Source organism: Vombatus ursinus, unplaced genomic scaffold (genome assembly GCF_900497805.2).
Source record: "Vombatus ursinus unplaced genomic scaffold, bare-nosed wombat genome assembly UNPS02014799.1, whole genome shotgun sequence".
Lineage (NCBI taxonomy): Eukaryota > Metazoa > Chordata > Mammalia > Diprotodontia > Vombatidae > Vombatus > Vombatus ursinus.
Window position 1 is genome coordinate 44,438,198 of NW_020954577.1, and position 17,976 is coordinate 44,456,173.

Below are 17,976 nucleotides of genomic sequence, written 5' to 3' on the forward strand. Positions count from 1 at the left end.
GGTGATGACGACGGTGATGATGATGGTGATGGTGATGATGGTGATGACAATGGTGATGATGGTGGTGATGGTGATGATGGTGATGATGGTGATGACAATGGTGATGACGATGGTGATGATGATGGTGATGGTGATGATGATGGCAGCCTGCACTAGTGCACTATGTACCAGGCACTGAGCTAAACAGTTGATGACTATTATCTCATTTGATCCTCACAACCCTGGAGTTGTGCTGTTATTATCCCCATTTTACAGTTGAGGAAGCTGAGACAGGCAGAGATTGAGTGACCTGCCCAGGGTCACACAGCTAGTACGTGTCTGAGGCTGGATTTGAACTCAGGCCTTTCTGATTCCAAGCCCAGAGCTCTATTACACTGAGTCACTTTATACTGTCCTTTATACATCCCCTTCTCAACATGCTTCACAAATGTTTAAGTCCAATCTAAATGTGAGTGGTTTAGATGATCAATAATCAATAATTTACTGAGTACTGACTATGTGCCAGGCACTGTGCTAGTAATTAGGAAGATTCATAAAACACACCCCCTATCTGAAGGAGCTTACGTTCATCCAGAGAGACAAATACATATGGACGTAGGGATAGTCCTCCCTCTGGGGTCACCCCCCTAAATCAAATGCAGAATGACAACCTCCCTGGTTCAAGGTATTCGGTAAGTCTGCAGCTCATGAGCCCCCATCAGTGGGTTTGCCTTCATACTCAGCTGAGCGGCACAGCTGGTACAAAGCATTTAGTGAAATGGACTAAGATCAGCTTTCCCAATCAAGCAGGCTGCCTCTACCTCGTGCAAATACACAGAACACTAGTGAGAGGAGCAGGCATACCCAATGAGAAGGGGGTGAATTCCAGGCATGGGGAACAGCCAATATAAAGGCATAGAGATAGGAGATGGAGAGTGGTGTGTGAGGAACAGGAACTCTAGAGAGAGGGGAAGAAGGAAGGGAGAGAGAAGGGAGACAGAAGGATGAGAAAAGGGAATTGGATAGACAACTAAGCCACAGACCAAAGGGTAGGCCGGAATGAAAACAAAAGCCCAGCAACCTCAGAGAAAGTCACTGCTGTGAAAAGGACCAGAGCCACTTCCAAGAGGCCACTCTCACTTCCAGACATAACCCAGAACATCTTACCTTCCCTCTAAGCGGAAAGGAGTCAGGTTAAAAGAACAGCCCCAAATGGTTACTTTTCCAGCCTAGGAGACCAAAGGCTGTAGCAGCTCTTGGCGGTGGTACCTGAACTGACCCCTTCAAGAGAGGCAGAGGTGAAGAGGGAAGGCATTCCAGTGGTTCATACAGCCTGGGCTAAAGTGCAGAGGTGGGAAACCAAATGATGCATATCGGGAACAGCAAACGGGCCAGGCTGATTGGAAAGTTCAGGCCTAGGAATGGGAATAACATTAATTAAGCCTGCAAAAGTGGGCTGGAGCCAGATCATAAAGAGCTTTTAATGCTGACTAAGGGCTGAAAAAAAAAGACAAAAGCAACAATGTCTTTTCAGAGACAAACAATAAAGCATGACTGTATCCTCACAGAAGAAAAGTGGTGGACAACTAGGGCGGAGTGTCACATACACAGTCCGATACGGTTACACCGTCCAGTGTTTTCTACCTGCTTTTCCTTTGTTACAAAGAAGTGTTCAGTTTGGAGGGGAAGTAGGAATCCCTTGGTATTTCCATAAATGACTATGATGTAAAAAATATATACATATATGTGTGTATGTAGGTATACGTATGTACATATGTGTGTGTGTGTGTGTGTGTGTGTGTGTGTGAAGCTTTTTTAAAAGGCTCACCAGACCTGCAAACAAAAACTGTCCACTTTGCAACCTTCCCGCCCAGGCCACCTATGACTCTAAAAAGATCCCGGGGGAGTGAGGACGTCCCCAGCCCCACCACCCAATTTGTCTCCTTTCTCCAGACTAAGAACCCCAGCACGTTCATCACCGGCTAAGCTCCTCGGGGCTCCCTATCAGGGAGAGGACTGCCCCGTCTTTGTTTTCAAACCCGCCCCTATTCTGCACTCCACTGACCTCATCGAAAGACGTAGCTAGGATCCAACATAATCACTGCCTTGCCCTGCCCCTCAACTCAACTGATTCAATCATTAGTCATTTACTAATTATTTACATCGATGAATAATTAACAACAACTCTCCACACTGACGCCAACGACATGTCTGTCCGTTACAGAAATGTGCGTTGTTACTGTCATCATTATCGTCTTCATTTTTCTTAGAGCGCTAAGAGACCATAGTAGATAAAGCATTAGGTTGGAGTCAGGAAGCCTGAAGTTCTGATTACTCTCTGAAACCTCCTCCCTGGTGGACCACAGACACAGCCCTTAACCCCTCAGCAGTTATTAGGTCAAGAAAGTACAGTGGAAAGAGAAGGGAGTTAGCGGATCTGGGTTCAAATCCCACCGTGGAGGCTTACAACCAGCGTGACCCGGGGCAGGCTGCTTGATGTGCCCGGCCTCAGTTTCCTCCTCTGTAAAAGGAAGAAGCAAGACTAGACTGCCTTCTGAGGTCTCTTTCAGCTCCAGATGTGACACTAATATCCTCCTCTGTAAAATGGGGATTTAAAGTAGTTCCTACTTTATTGGGTCACTGGAAGCACCAAATGAGATAATGTTTGTAAAGCACTTTGTACTTAAGGCATCCTAGAAACGTCAGCTATTATTATTATATAACTACTACAGAGAGTTATATATGTATGTATGTATATATATCAATCAACATATATCAATCTATCTATGTGTGTATGTATGCATATAAAAGCTTTAAATTTACAAGGCACTTTACAAATATGATCTCATTTGACCCTTACAACAATCCTAGCAGGTAGGTGCTATTATGATCTCCATTTTACAGATGAGCAAACTGAGCAAACTGAGGCAGACAGAAGTTACACAACTTGCCTAGAGTCACACAGGTAGGAAGTGTCTGAAGCTGGATTTGAATTCAGGTCTTCCTGACCCCACGTCTTATTTGCTCTCTGCATTGTGCCACCTAATTGTCTATGCTATAATGTCCAAAACAGTAAGATCATTTTTAATCATACTGATACTACTACTAGATTAGATTAGAATATGATTATTGTTAGATGCATCTTTACAAAATGTTTCCTCCTATCTCATCTACTATTCGTTGCCCGGTTGGTGCTTTGGAACTATCCGATGGGTGAGCCTGCACAAAATGCCCAATGACGACGCCGTAGGGCGCCACCTCCGAAACTGACCTAATCCAGTGTTCCACATCCAAAGTTAAGACACCCTTCGAGGCTCCCAGGGTATCTGGTGAGCCCCCTGAGACGTCCTACACATAAAATGGCCTTAACAGAAATCTGGGGTCGTCGCTGACACGATTTTGGAATCTGCACAGTTTGTCCTTCATTTCTAGACGTCTCTTGAAAAGAGCAAGAGAAAATGCACACACACATATACACACAAAAGAAGAAAAAGAAAGAACAGTCATCGTGCAAGGCAAAGTGAAAGGAACAGAAGAAAGGTGTACTTGGCCCCTTTCTCAAAGAGAAGTTTGGGCCAATTGTTACTTAGGAGGAAAGTCTGGGCTGATGACAACAGCCCATGCCCGGTTCCCACCTACCTGAGCCCAGTTTCGAAACTCCACCTGACAGCCCCCCTCACGGCTCCAGATCGTCTTCCAATACTAAGGTCTGTGGGAGCCCAGAGGCTGGCACAGAAAGGCCCCTCCAATATCTCAGCACCTGGTCCACAGCGTGGGCTCCATCCACGCAGGACGGGAGGCAGGCGCTGGCTAATTCAGCCACGGCTGTCATGCATCACATTGCCCTGAACTGAATTAAGCAGCTATTATTACTCAACAGAGTGACATAATATATCACAAGCGCTCCCATCATGTCAGTGGGCAATGCTGTTAATGGGCCCATTAGAATTCTCCCACTGGCAGTAAAATGACTCCAATTTCAACGAAAATACAAGATTCATCATTCACACACTCACAATTCATTCACGGCGGCTGACAAGAGCGCCAGCCTACGGAGAGGCGTGCTCAAAGCTGCTGACGTCCTACCGGCTAGCCAAACCCTTTAATCATTCTGGCCCCATCAAGTGACAAGACGCCTTCGATCGCTTTCTTAACCAGCTATGACCCAAGATGCCAACAGTGCACCCGCCGGTACCCAGAGGCGCTGGACTCACCTTGGGCTCTGGCTTGGGCCGCACGTCTTCGCTTCCAGCGGAGTCAGGTAAGGCTGCCCACATGATGCTGGTGCTGGAGGAGGGCCACAAGCCCACCGCCCCGTTTCTCAGCTGATCTGTGGAATGCGACTTGGGGCCGCGCCATGCCAGGTTTTCTGAAATAAAGACCTAGACTGATGTCAGGCATCTTCCACAGTCAACACTGAAAGAGTCCCAGATTTCCACTTCATGCTATCAGCACCTCGCATGGGCTCGACTTCACGTGTGGTGGCATCACAAGGGACCTGTTTTAAGTGGGATACCAATTGTACGTTCTCACGCTCTCTGTCCTCATTCGTGTACTGGTAACCTCACAAGTTACACATCTTCAGGTTAGACACTGATCTTTCTACACATCCTCACAAAATAGTTTTATCATCATCAAATCAAATATATGTCGGCTTAAATTTGGGGTCATTTTTACCAGATACCAGAATGAAAACAAGTTCTTCAGAATTGTTTTAAATGCAATTTATACATCAACTTGTGAATTTATCTGGATAAGGTTTTTGAAAGTAAAACCAAATCCTCTCCTACCAACAGGGGATAGCCAGAGTTCCTGAAAGCCAACTTGATGAGAACTCTGGCCTCAGAGTGAAGACGGCCCACGTTCAAATCCACCTCTGACACGGGACAGTCTCTGTGTTCCTGGGGAAGTCATTCAGTGATAAGGATTTCCAGAGAGAGGAAGTTTATTCATTATTCACTGAGTTAACTCAATACACATTTATTAAGCGCCTACTATGTGCCAGACACTCTGCTAAGTGCTGGGGACACAAAAATCAGGAATTTTTTTATGAGTAGCTCTCCGTGTGGCCCAGCAACTCCCAGGGGGCTCCAAGAAATTTCAAGAGATCCGAAAGATCAAAACTTCTTTTCATATTTTTTTGTATTTTCATGACAATACTAAGACGTTTTGAGTTTCTAACGTGGCAAATAGCATAAACAAGAGCTATCTGATGAAGAGATCTTCAATAATTTTTAAGATTGGAAAGGGGTCCCGAGACCAAAACACTGGAGACCTGTTGGACCATAGCATTGAGAGCACAGGTCTGGTCCAGTCCTTTCCTTCCTTCCCTCTCCTCTCCTCCCCTCCTCCACCCCCACCCCACCCTAGTGTTGAGGACTAAAGATGGCGGGGGTCCTGCTAGTCTGAACCTGCTGGGATTATCATGCCCAATCTCAGGCAGCAGGTCCTAGAGAGGTCTTGGATAAGTTGGAGAGGATCCAAAGGTTCCGAGTTCTAGTCATCTCAAAAAATAAAGATGTTAACCAGACTTGGGCAGCACGGGGGGGAGCGATTGTAGCCTTCATGTATCTCTAGGGCTGGAGCTCGATCCAAGGCTTTCTGGAGCATCTACTACCTACCTGGAAGCCTGCCAGGCAATGAGAATCCCAACTAAAAGACGAAACCGTGCCTGCTCTCAAGGAGCCACGTTCTAAAGCCATACGGAAGGATACGTGTCCCCTGTGGGTCCAACTGGCAGAACCAAGAATGGCGGGGGAAGGGGCTGTCACAAAGAAGCCAGTTTAGGCCTGACGGCCACCATGGTGGCAGCCCCCTCCTTGGAGGTCTTCACACACCAGCTGGACGCCCCGGCTGCTGAAGAGGGGATGGGGGGGGCACTGGTGCTCCTTCCAACTTTGAGATGCTGTAAAACTCTTGTCTAGTATTAGGCGAAGTACCGTGTCCCCGTGACATTATCATACGCGCCTTTTTTATGAAGCATCACTTCTGAACTGACTTGCTAATGCCCCCTCGCCCCTCCCCACCCAAAGCATCAGGAAACACTTCCAAGGTCTTCACCGCTCCATTCCAACATTAAGAATAATGGGGAAGGGGAGGGTTTGGGTTTGACTCTTCCCACAAGAGGAGCAGGGGAGCAGACCTGGAAGTCAGCGAGACCAGCCTCAAATCCCACCTTGGACACACACCAACTGTGTGACCCTGGGCAAGTGCCCCTCCCAGAGCCCAAGACAACTCATCACGTAAGCTGCAGGGGCTGGTCTGGAACTCCCTCAACTAACGAATCACAGGTCTGACAGAAACATAATATGACACGCATGTCATATACATACTATTTCTCAGAAGTGGCATGTCACAAATGAATGAAGTATTTATTAAGCACTTACAACCTGTGAACCAAGCCACTCCCTGCCTCAGGAGGCCCACCCTCTAATACGGAGAGACAGCACACCGAAGTGGTCTGAGCTGCAAGTCAGAGGGAAGGGTCCTTAAGGTACAGACGAGCTTCGGGATGACCTTTGGACCCTTCCTTTTTTTTGCCCAACTCAACAAATATTAAGATCCTTGGATCATGGATTCAGAGGCAGAAGGAATTTCTGAGATGATAAAGTCAAAGTCTGCCATGTTATGATGAGGAAATCGAGGCCCAGAGAGTCAGTGACTCCTGCAGGGTCGCCCGAGGAGCACGTGGCTAAGCTGAGATTCTAATAGGGTTCCAGGCTTCGGGGCCCTCTGGGTAGACCCTCTGCATTTCCAGTTCTTACCTGGGGGTTCTACAGCTTCTTGTGACCCCACAATCCTTGGACTGTGGAAGCAGCTTTCTCTGGGAGTTTTTCCAAAGTACCTCCTCCTCCAGGAAGACTTCTCTGATCCTGGACATAATGACCGTGCCCCCTTTGACCCTCAAACGTTGTCCATACCTCTCTATGTATGTGTCCTATTTCTGGCAGGGACTGGACCTTCGATTTTATTGGAAACCATACCCACTTCAGAAGATCTCTACGTACTTGGCACGTTAAGAGCCTTAGAGTTTGACCTGAGGCACTGCAGAAGTGACTTACCTGGGCTGCCCTGGCTAGGATGAGGCCAAAGCCGGACCTTAGGCCCCTTAGGACCTTAGCATTCTGGAGTTAGAAGGGATCTCAGAAGCCATCTAGCCCACCACCTCATTTTACAGATGAGGAAACTGAGGCCCAGGCAGGCCCACAGGGTAACAGACATAGCTGGCCCAACTCTCTCAGTTTACAAATGAGGCCCTACTATTCTCCTTAGACAGTTCATTCCACTTTGGGATACTATTAATTGACAATTTTTTTTGCTGACATCAAGCCCAAATATATCTCAATTTGTTTTTTCTCTCCAAATCATGCTCCGTGTGCAACAATAATGATTATTTTGTTTTTTGGTTTGTTTTTTTTCGAGGCCTCCCCATCTCACCCAGGCTGAATTTCAGTACAGGGGCCACTTGAGGGTCTGACCCCACTGACTGGAGTGGGGAAGCTTCCCCCTGCTCTATTTCTGACCGAGCCCCACCCCGGCTCCCAGGGGCTCCCCATAGGCCCCACCAGCCTCAGCCTCCACAACGTGCAATCACAGGCACCACACCCAGCTTCACTAGAAATGCAAAGATTTAGGGCTGGAAGGGACCTCACATGAGGTAGGCCAACCTCCTTCATCTTACAGATAAGGAAACTGAGTCCCAGGGAGGTAAAAATAACTGGCCCATGGTCAAACAGGCGTAAATGATGCAGCCAGGATCTGAAGTGAATTGAATTAAAGACCTTTCCATCTGTCCTGGGCTAACATGTTCATCCAGGTTAATTTAATTTTAATGATAACTATTTAATTCAATTTAATTTGACAAGCTTTTATTAATGTGCCAAGCACTGTGCCAGAGACAAAAGATAAAAATGAAAAAATGAAAATCATCAGGAGTTTAAAATCTATTACGAGGAGTGGGGGAGACACAGGAGAGAAGGCTAAAAATCAATGTTCTATCTGAGAATCAGTAAGTTGGATAAAAGCTGTCATCGTTTATTATTTTAAAGGAACATGCAAACAATTAAATTCTACTGAAGCAAACAGGAAATCAGCAGTGGTGTGAACGGGCTGGGGGAAAGTCAGGGGTGAAAACCCCCAACCTGCCAGGAAACAAAGAAAGGGCTAAAAAGTGAGTCCGCAGGGGGGCTTCCATCGTTCCACCGGCAACTGAAATGGGGGCGGGGAACCCAAGCCCGAGTCATCACCCCAAGGAAGGAGACAGAAACACAAGTCAAGTCAACCAACATTTATTAAGCGCCTCCTATTTACAAGGCACTGAACCCAGTGCTGGGAATACAAAGGGGAATCAGTCACACTGCGGTGCCCGGACACCGACTTGGATGCGATCAGTTACTCCCGGCAGAAGTCTGCACAGATGGGCTTTTGGTGCCCCTCCATCAACAGAGGCACAGTGTATGCTCCACACAGAGGATTCAAGCACGTACATCGATGATGCTTTGGAGACCGTCGGCTCAAACCAAATAGCGCCAAACATCCCACGAGTAATTTCTGCGCTTGGGAGCCTTGGGTTCTAACGTAAAAACACCAGCAAGCAGGTCGCCCCACGGAGACGGCTGGGGACGGATGAGATGGAGCCCCAAGAGCATCAAGGGAACGTGGCTGAAGAGCCGTCTTCTGGCAGAGAAGCCCCTGACCTGGGGTGGGTGAGGGTCGCCCCCTCCTCGGACAGCCAGAGGGCCAGCTCTGAGGACGATTCCAGTGGCCTCTCCCACCCCATGACCACCGGAAAGGCCAGCAGGAAGGGTGGCCTTCAGCGGGAGGGAGGCCTGTGAAGGAAGGGAAGGTCTCCACAGGCAGAGAAGAAGGCAGATACGGGGCAGGGAAGAGTCAGCATGAACAAAGCACAGACATGAGAGGGGTTGGCATGAGGATGGAGGGTGACAAGGACTCCCAACTTGATTGTCACGTGAGAATTTGTGAGGGGGAGAAGCGAGACAGAGACGGCAAGAAGAAGCCGGCCTGGAGTGAAAGGACAGAGAACGAGGACTTTAAATAACATCGAGGGAGAATGCTGCAGTACCCGCGGATCCGACGGACAGAAGCCCAGCCCAGCGGCCCAGCTCTGACCTCACAAGGGCCTGAACTGAAAGAGTGAAGGAGGGGCAGAGACTGGCCCTGAAGGGTGACGGGGAAGGAACGGCCAGAGACGACCCCGAGGATCTGAGGGGGTGGCTGGAAGGACAAGAGGCCAGCGCCATGAACACAAACTGGGAAGTCGGGAAAGGAGGCGGGTCAGGGCAAGGGGCAGAGGAGAAAGACGCTGCTGTCGTCAGGGCCGCTGGGCACGTTGGTGCCGCCCTGCAAGCGGGCAGAGCTCTGGCCTCCGGGCAACCTTGGCAGAGTCGTGACCAGTGAAGGAAGGCAGAGGCAGGGATGAGCCCACTGGGGCGGGGGAGGAGAAACATGGCAGCTGAGGACAGCTGGGAGACACCCAACGTGGGGGGAGAGGGGGAAGGAGCAAACGAAAGAAGACGAGACTGACCGGGCAGAAGAACCAGAACACGGGCTCACAGGACCAGAGAAGGAGAAAAAAACCCAAGCAGGCCGCGGAGGAGCACAGCAAGTGAGAGCGGAGGTAGCGGAGAGGCCTGGGAGGACTCAGCAAAGGGCCACCAGACCCAGTGGTCTCAAGACAAAGAGCCACGGGTCAAAGTGTAAAAAGCAAAACCCTCAAAGGGTCTCCTACCCATGTCCACCTCCATTTTGTGTGTGTGGGGGGGGTGATATCCGTTGCTGTTATCAGGGAAGGTGAAGTCGAGTATTAGAGACGTCTGGCAGGTCAAACATTTCGGTGGAGGAGGAGGGGGCCGGGGCTACAGCTCCTACTGAAAGATGAAAAGAGACACGAGGCCCATTTGTCTGATTCAGAGAATCTTTGTGGTCCTTCCACACCAAAGGGAAAGCGGGTCTGATCTCAGGCTTCCTTGTCAAAGACAGGCTGAGAATCCCGGGTTCCCCAGGATGAAGGCAGTTGAGTAAAGCCCGGAGAGTAGAAGGCCCACAACGGCCAACCCCCAACATCGCTGACCCTTCAAAGGCAAGGGGGCTTAGCTGGCACTCCTGGAAGGAACTTGTTAAAAAATATTCTGACCATCACTGTAAACACTAGACATGTTTGGCCTCCCAAAAACTGGATTTTTTTAAAAATTAAAAACAGGATTAAAAAAAATTGTGAGAGGTTGGAGTTCAAAACCACATGCTACTTCCTTGTTCTATGGACCTCAACACTGGTTGTTCTCACAACCCTTTGGGGTAGGGGGATGCGGAGCCCACGGTGGTGGGGGCTGGGCGAAAGAAGAAGACTGTTCACTTTCCATGCCCAAGAAGGGGAGAGATGATAGCAGTGTCTCCCGAAAGCAGCGCCTGGGCTCCCAAGAAGGCAAAAGGGAGTGGATGACATTTCCCCAACGAGACTTCTACTTTTCTGTGCACCCCCAGGACTCGTCGATCTTACAAGTCATAGAAAATAAGGTCAGTAGGTGCAAAATACTTGTTGATGGACTTAAAAAACCACCGTCTGTTCCCTGGACTGCCTAAACCGGAGGGGGCGGGGTAGCCTGCAGGAGAAGACTGGGGTGCGTGGAAGGACAGGAAAGCCATCTCCAAGTACGTGAAGGGTGGTCCTGGGCAGAGGGGCCCCCCACTCCTACCCCAGAGGGCAGACTTAGGAGCAATAAGGAAGCTGCAAAGAAGCAAAGCCAGGCACAAACAAGTTCAGGAAAAACCTTCCTAATAATCACAGCTGTCCCCAAGTGGAATGAATGCATTGGGCTGTCTTGGGAGGTAGGGAGCTCCTCCTCACGGGAGGTCTTCAGGCAAAGGCTGGGGGGCCGGTCGGGCCTGCTGAAGGGAGGATTCTTGGTCGGAGTGGCCACTGAGATCCCTTCCAACTCTGAAATGCTGTGATTCTGTTATTCTGTGATAAACTGGAAGCACAGACAGACAAGACAGTAACAGTTAGATGCCTTCAACACAACTCATCACACTGTCGAGGGAGGCAGAGGGGCTGGTCTACCCGGCGGCTGCTGCGGCCGCTGCTGTGATTACTTCTCTCTTGTGACTCAGCTCTCTGCAGCCAGCCGCTGTCTGCAGCAGATGCAGGGAGGCGCTGCAGGTGGCATTTGGGACATGGGCTCCAAAGGGATTATTTTACCCCATTACGAAAAAGAGAAAACTGCAGATCAGAGAAAGCTCCACTTTGTCTGCCCTTGTTCACACAGCTAATACCTGTCAAAGGCAGGACTGGAACCCAGGTACCTCAATTTTTTTAAACCCCCTACGAGTCCTCCCCTCTCTTCACTCCTGCTCTCTGGCTCCTAATTAAGCCTTGGCACATGCTGCCTTGAGGCAGGCAGGCAGCCAGTTCAGGGCCGCCCCTCCCTAAGTCACCTGCGGCAAATAAGGGGCGAATAGAATGTTAGCTCCCTCAGGGCAGGACTGCTGCACCTTTTGTTTTTGTATCTCGGGGGTCCAGCACACAGAAGGCGCTTAATAAATGTGTCAACAGGTGCTTCTACCCTTAGCATTGGGGCTGGAGAGAAGGGGCCAGGACCCTACAAAAGACACTGGCCATTCCTGGGTCATTGGATGTGGCCACACACGCTTCTGGGGCACGTGCTGCCCTCAACCTCCCTCCCCATCCTCTGCCAGAAAGGAACCCTCCACATAAGGGGGCACTAAGTGTCTGCCAGGCAAAATCACTAAGACTTTCCCATCATCCTCTTACAGATAAATTAAAGGACAGCTCATAGTGGGGCACCATCTGGGACAATTCTGAAGTGCTTGGAAAGGAAGAACAACTCACATTTCCATCCATATGTCACAGTTAGCAAAGCACTTTTCCCATGGCCCATTCGAGTACTCTTATGCCCATTTTACAGATGAGGAAACCGAGATCTGGATAACTGACCAACTTGCTCAAGCAAATATGTGAGGCGGGATCCCATGCAGGTCAAAGACTAGACCCGCTGCACCATGTCCCCTTGCTCAAAGGTCAGAGGGTTAGACGGGACTGCAGGATCCAGGGCTGGCAGAGACCTCATCCAAATCCCCGGCTTGCCAGCTGAGGAACAAAGTGGCCACGCTGATGGCAAGTGAACCAACAACAAGAAATCTTAAATGACAAAAGTTCTTCAATTGGAGGCGAAGCCTTTTCTAGAATGTTCTGGAAAGCTTTACAGACCCGTCTGTTTTGGGGTTCACCAGCCATGCGGCCGGGGGGAGGGGAGCTGTTTTTTCTATCACAAGAGTGGCTAGCGAGGGATGAGGGAGGAGACAGGGAGGAAAAGAGACATGGCGGGAGGGGAAGGGGTAAATTTAACCCCATTTTACAGATGAGGAAACTAAGGATCTGAAAGACTTATAAATGACTTGCAAACACCTGCGGCAGGATTCAAACCCCAGATGCCGAGGTGAAAGAGATGGTCCAGGCCACCTAGTCCGACCTTGCCCCACCCCGGACAAGGAAGCTGAGACCCAAAAAGTGTGAGCTCCTTGAGGGCAGGGACTGTCCTCTGCCGTTTTGTATCCTCAGCGCTCAGCCCAATGCCCAGTACACAGCAGGTCCCTCGGGGAGTAAATGTCAGGATTCGCACTTGGGTCCTGGACTCCCCTTGGCAGGGTACCACCTCTGCCCACCACCTCTTCCATCTCATAAAGGATGGAGAAAATATGGCCCGGGTATCAGCACATCCCTGGGGCAAGCGAGTTCAGAGACAACCGGGCAGCGACATGTTTTCCTGCAAACCTACTAAGGGGAGCAGGGAAAGAGAACCAGGTGCGAAGTCAGCTCCTTAAGCCACAAGGGAAAGGAGGAGAAGAGAAAAAAGAGGATTAGAGAGGAGGGCACAGAGGAAAAGCGGGGAAATGAGAAACGAGGGATCCCCAAAACAGGGTCAGGCCAACGCATTATTCAGTTGGTTAAAATTCCGGGACACGGGGCCTGGCCAGAGGGGGCCCTGCCCCGGGCACTGAAGGCTGAGCATGGACCGCCCAGGATGAGTCTGGCACCCGAAGCCCAGAGCAGGGCAGGATGCTGCTCATGGCCACACAGCCGCTAAGCAGAAGACAGGCAAGTACATGATCACTATGCTGCTTGGCAGCTCGAGGGATGGAGGAGGAGCAGGAGGAGAGAATGTACAACTCGACATCTCAAAATACGAATGTTCAAATGCTTTACGTGTAACTGGGAGATGTTTAGCAAAATAAACAAACACATCTATTTTAAAACAGTATTGCAGAGAGCACAGCATGCTGAGCTTGGAGTAGCGAAGCCTGGGTTCAAATCCTGCCTCGAACACTTAGCACCCAGCCCGCCACCAGCAAATCCCACCCCCTTCTGAAGCTTGGTTTCTTTATCTGTAAAATGGGGCCAGCGGGATCTACCCCGGCACTAAGACATCAAAGTGCCCTGCAGACAGACCTCTGCATGCAGCCGCTCTCATCCAGAGGCTGAGCGTGGGTGTCCTTGAACCCCAGGCCTGACTCCCTGCACTCCAGAACTCTCCCCTACCGGCCCCCTCCCCCACCAGGGGAGCACCTGAGGAAGAAACTTTGGACATCGAGGGCACAGGTTCCAGAAAGAGGCCCGGCCCCAGGGTTGAAATCAAGCTGGGTTTCAGATGTTGGTCGGGCACGGGCGGGGGGAGCAAAGGGGTGCATCCACAAATGGGACTTTTCAAGCAACATCTCCGGACAAAGGCACAAAGGCCTCTTTTTGTATCCCCGGTACTTGGCACAGTGCCTGGCACACAGGAGACGCTTAATAAATGCTCATTGATTCTGGACCTAGAATGACTCCTTAACATGTCTGGTCCACAACGATTTCCACAAGGTCCACCTGGCTGGGGAACCGTCCTCCCCGGGCCCAAGTGAGGCCATAAAAATCCTAACTATGAGAAGATGAAATATCGTCCAGAACCACAAGGAATAAGACAACGTCTGGCTGGGAGGGGCCTCAGAGCCCACCGAGACGCCCTCTCACATGCCCAAAGCGTGCCCAGAAAGCGCTCATCCAGCCATTCACAGCTGTGGACATGCGGACAACAGCTGGGAAAAGGCCGGCCCCTCCTAGGGACCATCTGGCAGCCCTGGTGTGCTGGACCTGGAGTCACAAAGACTTGAGTTCAAATGCTGCCTCTGATACTTACTAGCTGTGGGACCCTGGGTGAGTCCCTTCATTTCTGTCTGTCTCAGTTTCCTCATCTACAAGATGAAGGGGGCAGATTTAACCCCTCAAAGGCTCCTTCTAGGTCAAAATCCATCATCGATATTCTCTTTAAAAAGAAAAAGTAGAACCTTTCAGCTAGTTCTTTGTTTTTAACTTTTAATCTCTGAACCGTCAGCCCTGGAGGTTAGAAGGCAACCTGGCCGAGCACTCCCTGCGGCCACCCAAGGCTGACCGGCAGGTGCTAGCGGGTCTGGAGAGGAAGGTGCCATTTGTCAGGCTATGGGACACGGGGAGGGGAAGGACAGCTAGGCGCACACAGGCACCCTGCAGGCAGCGTCTGTGGCACGTCTGAGGGAAGGGGCAGTGGGCAACATGTAGCGGGAGCTGAGGCGGGGGGGGTGCCCAGGACCTCCCCTCTCAGGGCCTTAGCAGGGAGGACCCAGTGAGCTCGGAGGACCCCCCTGCCTCTAAATCTGTGGTCCCATTCTCGCCCTCTCTCTGTCTGACCCTAATTCCAACTCTGTCTCTCCTCTTCCTCTCTCCAACCCTCAATCTTTCTCTTTCCCTCTTTCTCTCCCTCCCTCCCTCTCTTTCCCTCCCTGTCCCTGTCTCTCCTCTTTCTCTTTCTCTCTACTTCCTCCTCTCTCTCTCTCCCCTTCCTTCTCTCTCTCTCCCCCCCCCCCCCCCATTCCCAAAGAAACAGGTTCCATAGTCTACACGTTACTGAGGCCCAGGAGTTGGGTAGGGCCCAGAACAGACAAAGAGCTTCACCCTGGGCCTTTCCTTAAAAGATCAGTGACAATTTTTCCTCTGAAGTGACAAGGAGGGCAAAGGCCGCTTTCCCAAAGTACCAAAGACCTCATCTCTGGAGGTCTCCTTCACACTCCATCATCCCGCCCAAGGTTGCTGTCTACACCTCCAATCGGTTGGGCCAACAAGCTCTAATGAAGTGCCTACTATGCGCTGGCCAGCCACTGTGCTTAGCCCTGGGGCTTACAGTCGGCCAGGGGTATAGAGCATGCAAGCACTCAGACAGAGAGAGGGAGAATAATGGAACTCTTTGGTAGCCCCCAAATAATATGTTTATAAGGGAATACCAAAAAAAAAAAAATACAAGATCATTTTAGGGGTGGGGGGAGATCAGGAACAAAACCTTCACCCAGAAGTATCAGGAGCTGAACGTTAAACACAGTAACAAGGAGGGATCTGGGAGGAGGCGGGCAGGTAGGAGAGCCTCCGCCCTCCGCCTGACCTCTCACCTGTGCTACGGCACAGATCTGCGCCCTATGAGACCAGCCTGACGCAGTTGGGGCCCTCAGCGAGGGCCTGGGAGCCTCCCAGAGGTGACAGGCAGTCACTGGAGTTTGCTGAGCAGGGGAGTGACCGGACCGGGCACGATCACGCAAGGCCCTTGGGCAGCTGGAAGAAGGAAGGCCGATGGTGCAGGTGAGAAGTGACCAAGGTCTGAACTGAGATCGTCTTGTGGGTAGAGAAAAAGGACCGGATGCAAGAATGTGAATCAAAAAGTACTTGTGGGGGGCAGCTAGGTGGCGCAGTGGATAGAGCACTGGCCCTGGATTCAGGAGGACCTGAGTTCAAATCCGGCCTCAGACACATAGCACTTACTAGCTGTGTGACCCTGGGCAAGTCATTTAACCCCACTGCCTAGCTCCCCCCCCCAAAAAAAGTACTTTGGGCAGAGGAGGCTGGAAGCCAGTTTAGTGAAAAGGACCCTGGGTTAAGATCCAGAGGCCTCAGTTTCCTCATCTGTAAAATGGGGAAGATAATATCATCTAGATCTCCAGGCTCATGCTGGCTGGAAGACCAGGGTTTCCAGGAGGGAGGGAGAGAATGAAGACAAGAAAAAGAAAGGAGGACATCAAGCATGGACTTGGAGGAGAGGGCCTTGGCAAGGAGGAACAGAGAGGAGAAGATGTGAAGAACTACAATGACTGGATAAGAGGACACCAGCCTAGTCAAAGTGGGGCTCAACTAGATGGCGTGAGAGCCGAGTTCAAGTTCTGACCCGGCCACTGATTAGGCATCCAACCCTAGGCAAGTGGCCTCCCCTCCTTGAGCTTTGGTTTCCTCATCTGTGAAATGGGGGCAAGAATACTGCTTACTTCACAAAGCTGCCGTGGGGAGGAAAGCACTAGAAATGCGAGGGTTTCACGTTTGGGATAAGCCAGTGCTCCCACTTGTCTCTCTCCTGTCTCCCAGCCCCTCCCCTACTTAGAGACAAAAATTCATCTGTGATGGAGTGTAAGCTCCTCCAGGGCAGGGTCTGCGCAGCTCCCCCACTGTGCCCTGGAGATCTGCATCAGACCTAGGATTTAAGCTGCGTGGGGACCTTCTGGGGTGGAAACTCCCTCCAGCCCTCCGTAACTGGCACCTCTTCCGCTTGCTACCAGGGGCGCGTCACAGACGGAACTTGAAGCCAGGTATTCCTGATTCCAAAGCTGGCCCTCTGTCCACTACTCCATGCTGCCTCTCGGCTCGTAAACAAAAGGGGCATAATAAGTGTCTGTTGGTATTTGGGGAAACCTAGGGGGAGGGAAGTCGGCTTGTAGTTTCCAATCACAGCCTTACCACATTGTGGAACGTGGAAAGCCAAAGCCAACAGATTTCTGGGACCTGATTCAGCTCATGTTCCACACCTACAGGAAGTCTAACTGATTACAGTGAATTGGACTTGGAGTCGGGAAGACCCAAGTTCAAATCCTGTCTCAAGCGCTAACTGGTTGTGTAACCCGGGCAAAGCGCCTCAACCTCTCCCCGCCTCAGTTTCCCTCATCTTTAAAAGAGGGATAACAGCACCACCCACATCACAGGATAGTTGGGAGCATTAAATGAGACAGCACGCCAGCTATCCCCGCAGACTCGATCTGGATGGGCCCATGGGGTTCCCTCAAACCAAAGCCACTGGACAAATGAAAACGAAGACCTGTGGGCTAAAGGGACTTGTCCGGGATCACCCGAGGCACAGTCTGGGGACGGGGCCTGACCCAGACCAAAATGGAACTGGAAACGTTTAAGAAAACAAATTAAAATGTGATCGAACATAGATCATATCACAATGCGGTCGACAGGCCGCCGCAGGAATGCCGATGCAGGCTGGGTGACCCATTCCTATCTGATTTTGACACCACCGGGTTAGGGGGTAAAGTGCTGAACTTGGAATCAGGAAGACCTGGGTTCAAATCCTGCCTCTGACACTCACGACCTGTGTGACCTTGGGAAAGCGCTTCCTGTCCTTGGGCCTCAGTCTCCTCATCTGTCAAATGGGAGGGGGGCCTCCTCCAGGGCCCCAAGACCCCTCCCACTCTACATCTCGGATCCCATGACCCCAAGGAATCCCCAGTCAGGACCTGGGGTCAACTGTCATTCATGAGAGGAAATCAATACAAGAAGCGACTGGCACAGGATTGGGGGGAAGGCTCAGAGAGGGCAGCACCTGTCTTGAAACACACAACTGGTGCTGAGCTCGGTGGTTTCTAAGATGAGGAAGGGAAGCAGGAGTCCAGTTTGGGCACCCTCTAAATTCTGCTGCCCTGGGCCAAAGCACCACCTGCCCCCTTCTAGGGAGGTCTCCAAAGCTCCAGATCCCCTGAGGAGCACAGGGGCCTTTGATTCAGAGGAAGGGTGCCCAAGGAATCTGAAAGGTGATCCAGTTAGACCTGACTCCTTTTCTTCCTTTCTTTCTTTCTTTCTCTCTCTCTCTCTCTCCCCTTCCTCTCTTTCTCTCCCTTCCATTCTCTCTCTCTCTC

At 50.8% G+C, this 17,976-nt stretch overlaps 1 protein-coding gene across 1 annotated transcript in view; it reads right to left on the bottom strand.

The window, feature by feature from the left end:
* OSBPL10 (oxysterol binding protein like 10) overlaps positions 1-17,976 on the bottom strand; it is a 256,026-nt gene that overhangs the window by 81,590 nt on the left and 156,460 nt on the right. Inside the window, exon 7 of the mRNA XM_027871943.1 lies at positions 4,194-4,348. Within this exon, the coding sequence (XP_027727744.1) occupies positions 4,194-4,348 (155 nt within the window). The remainder of the gene's footprint in view (positions 1-4,193; positions 4,349-17,976) is intronic.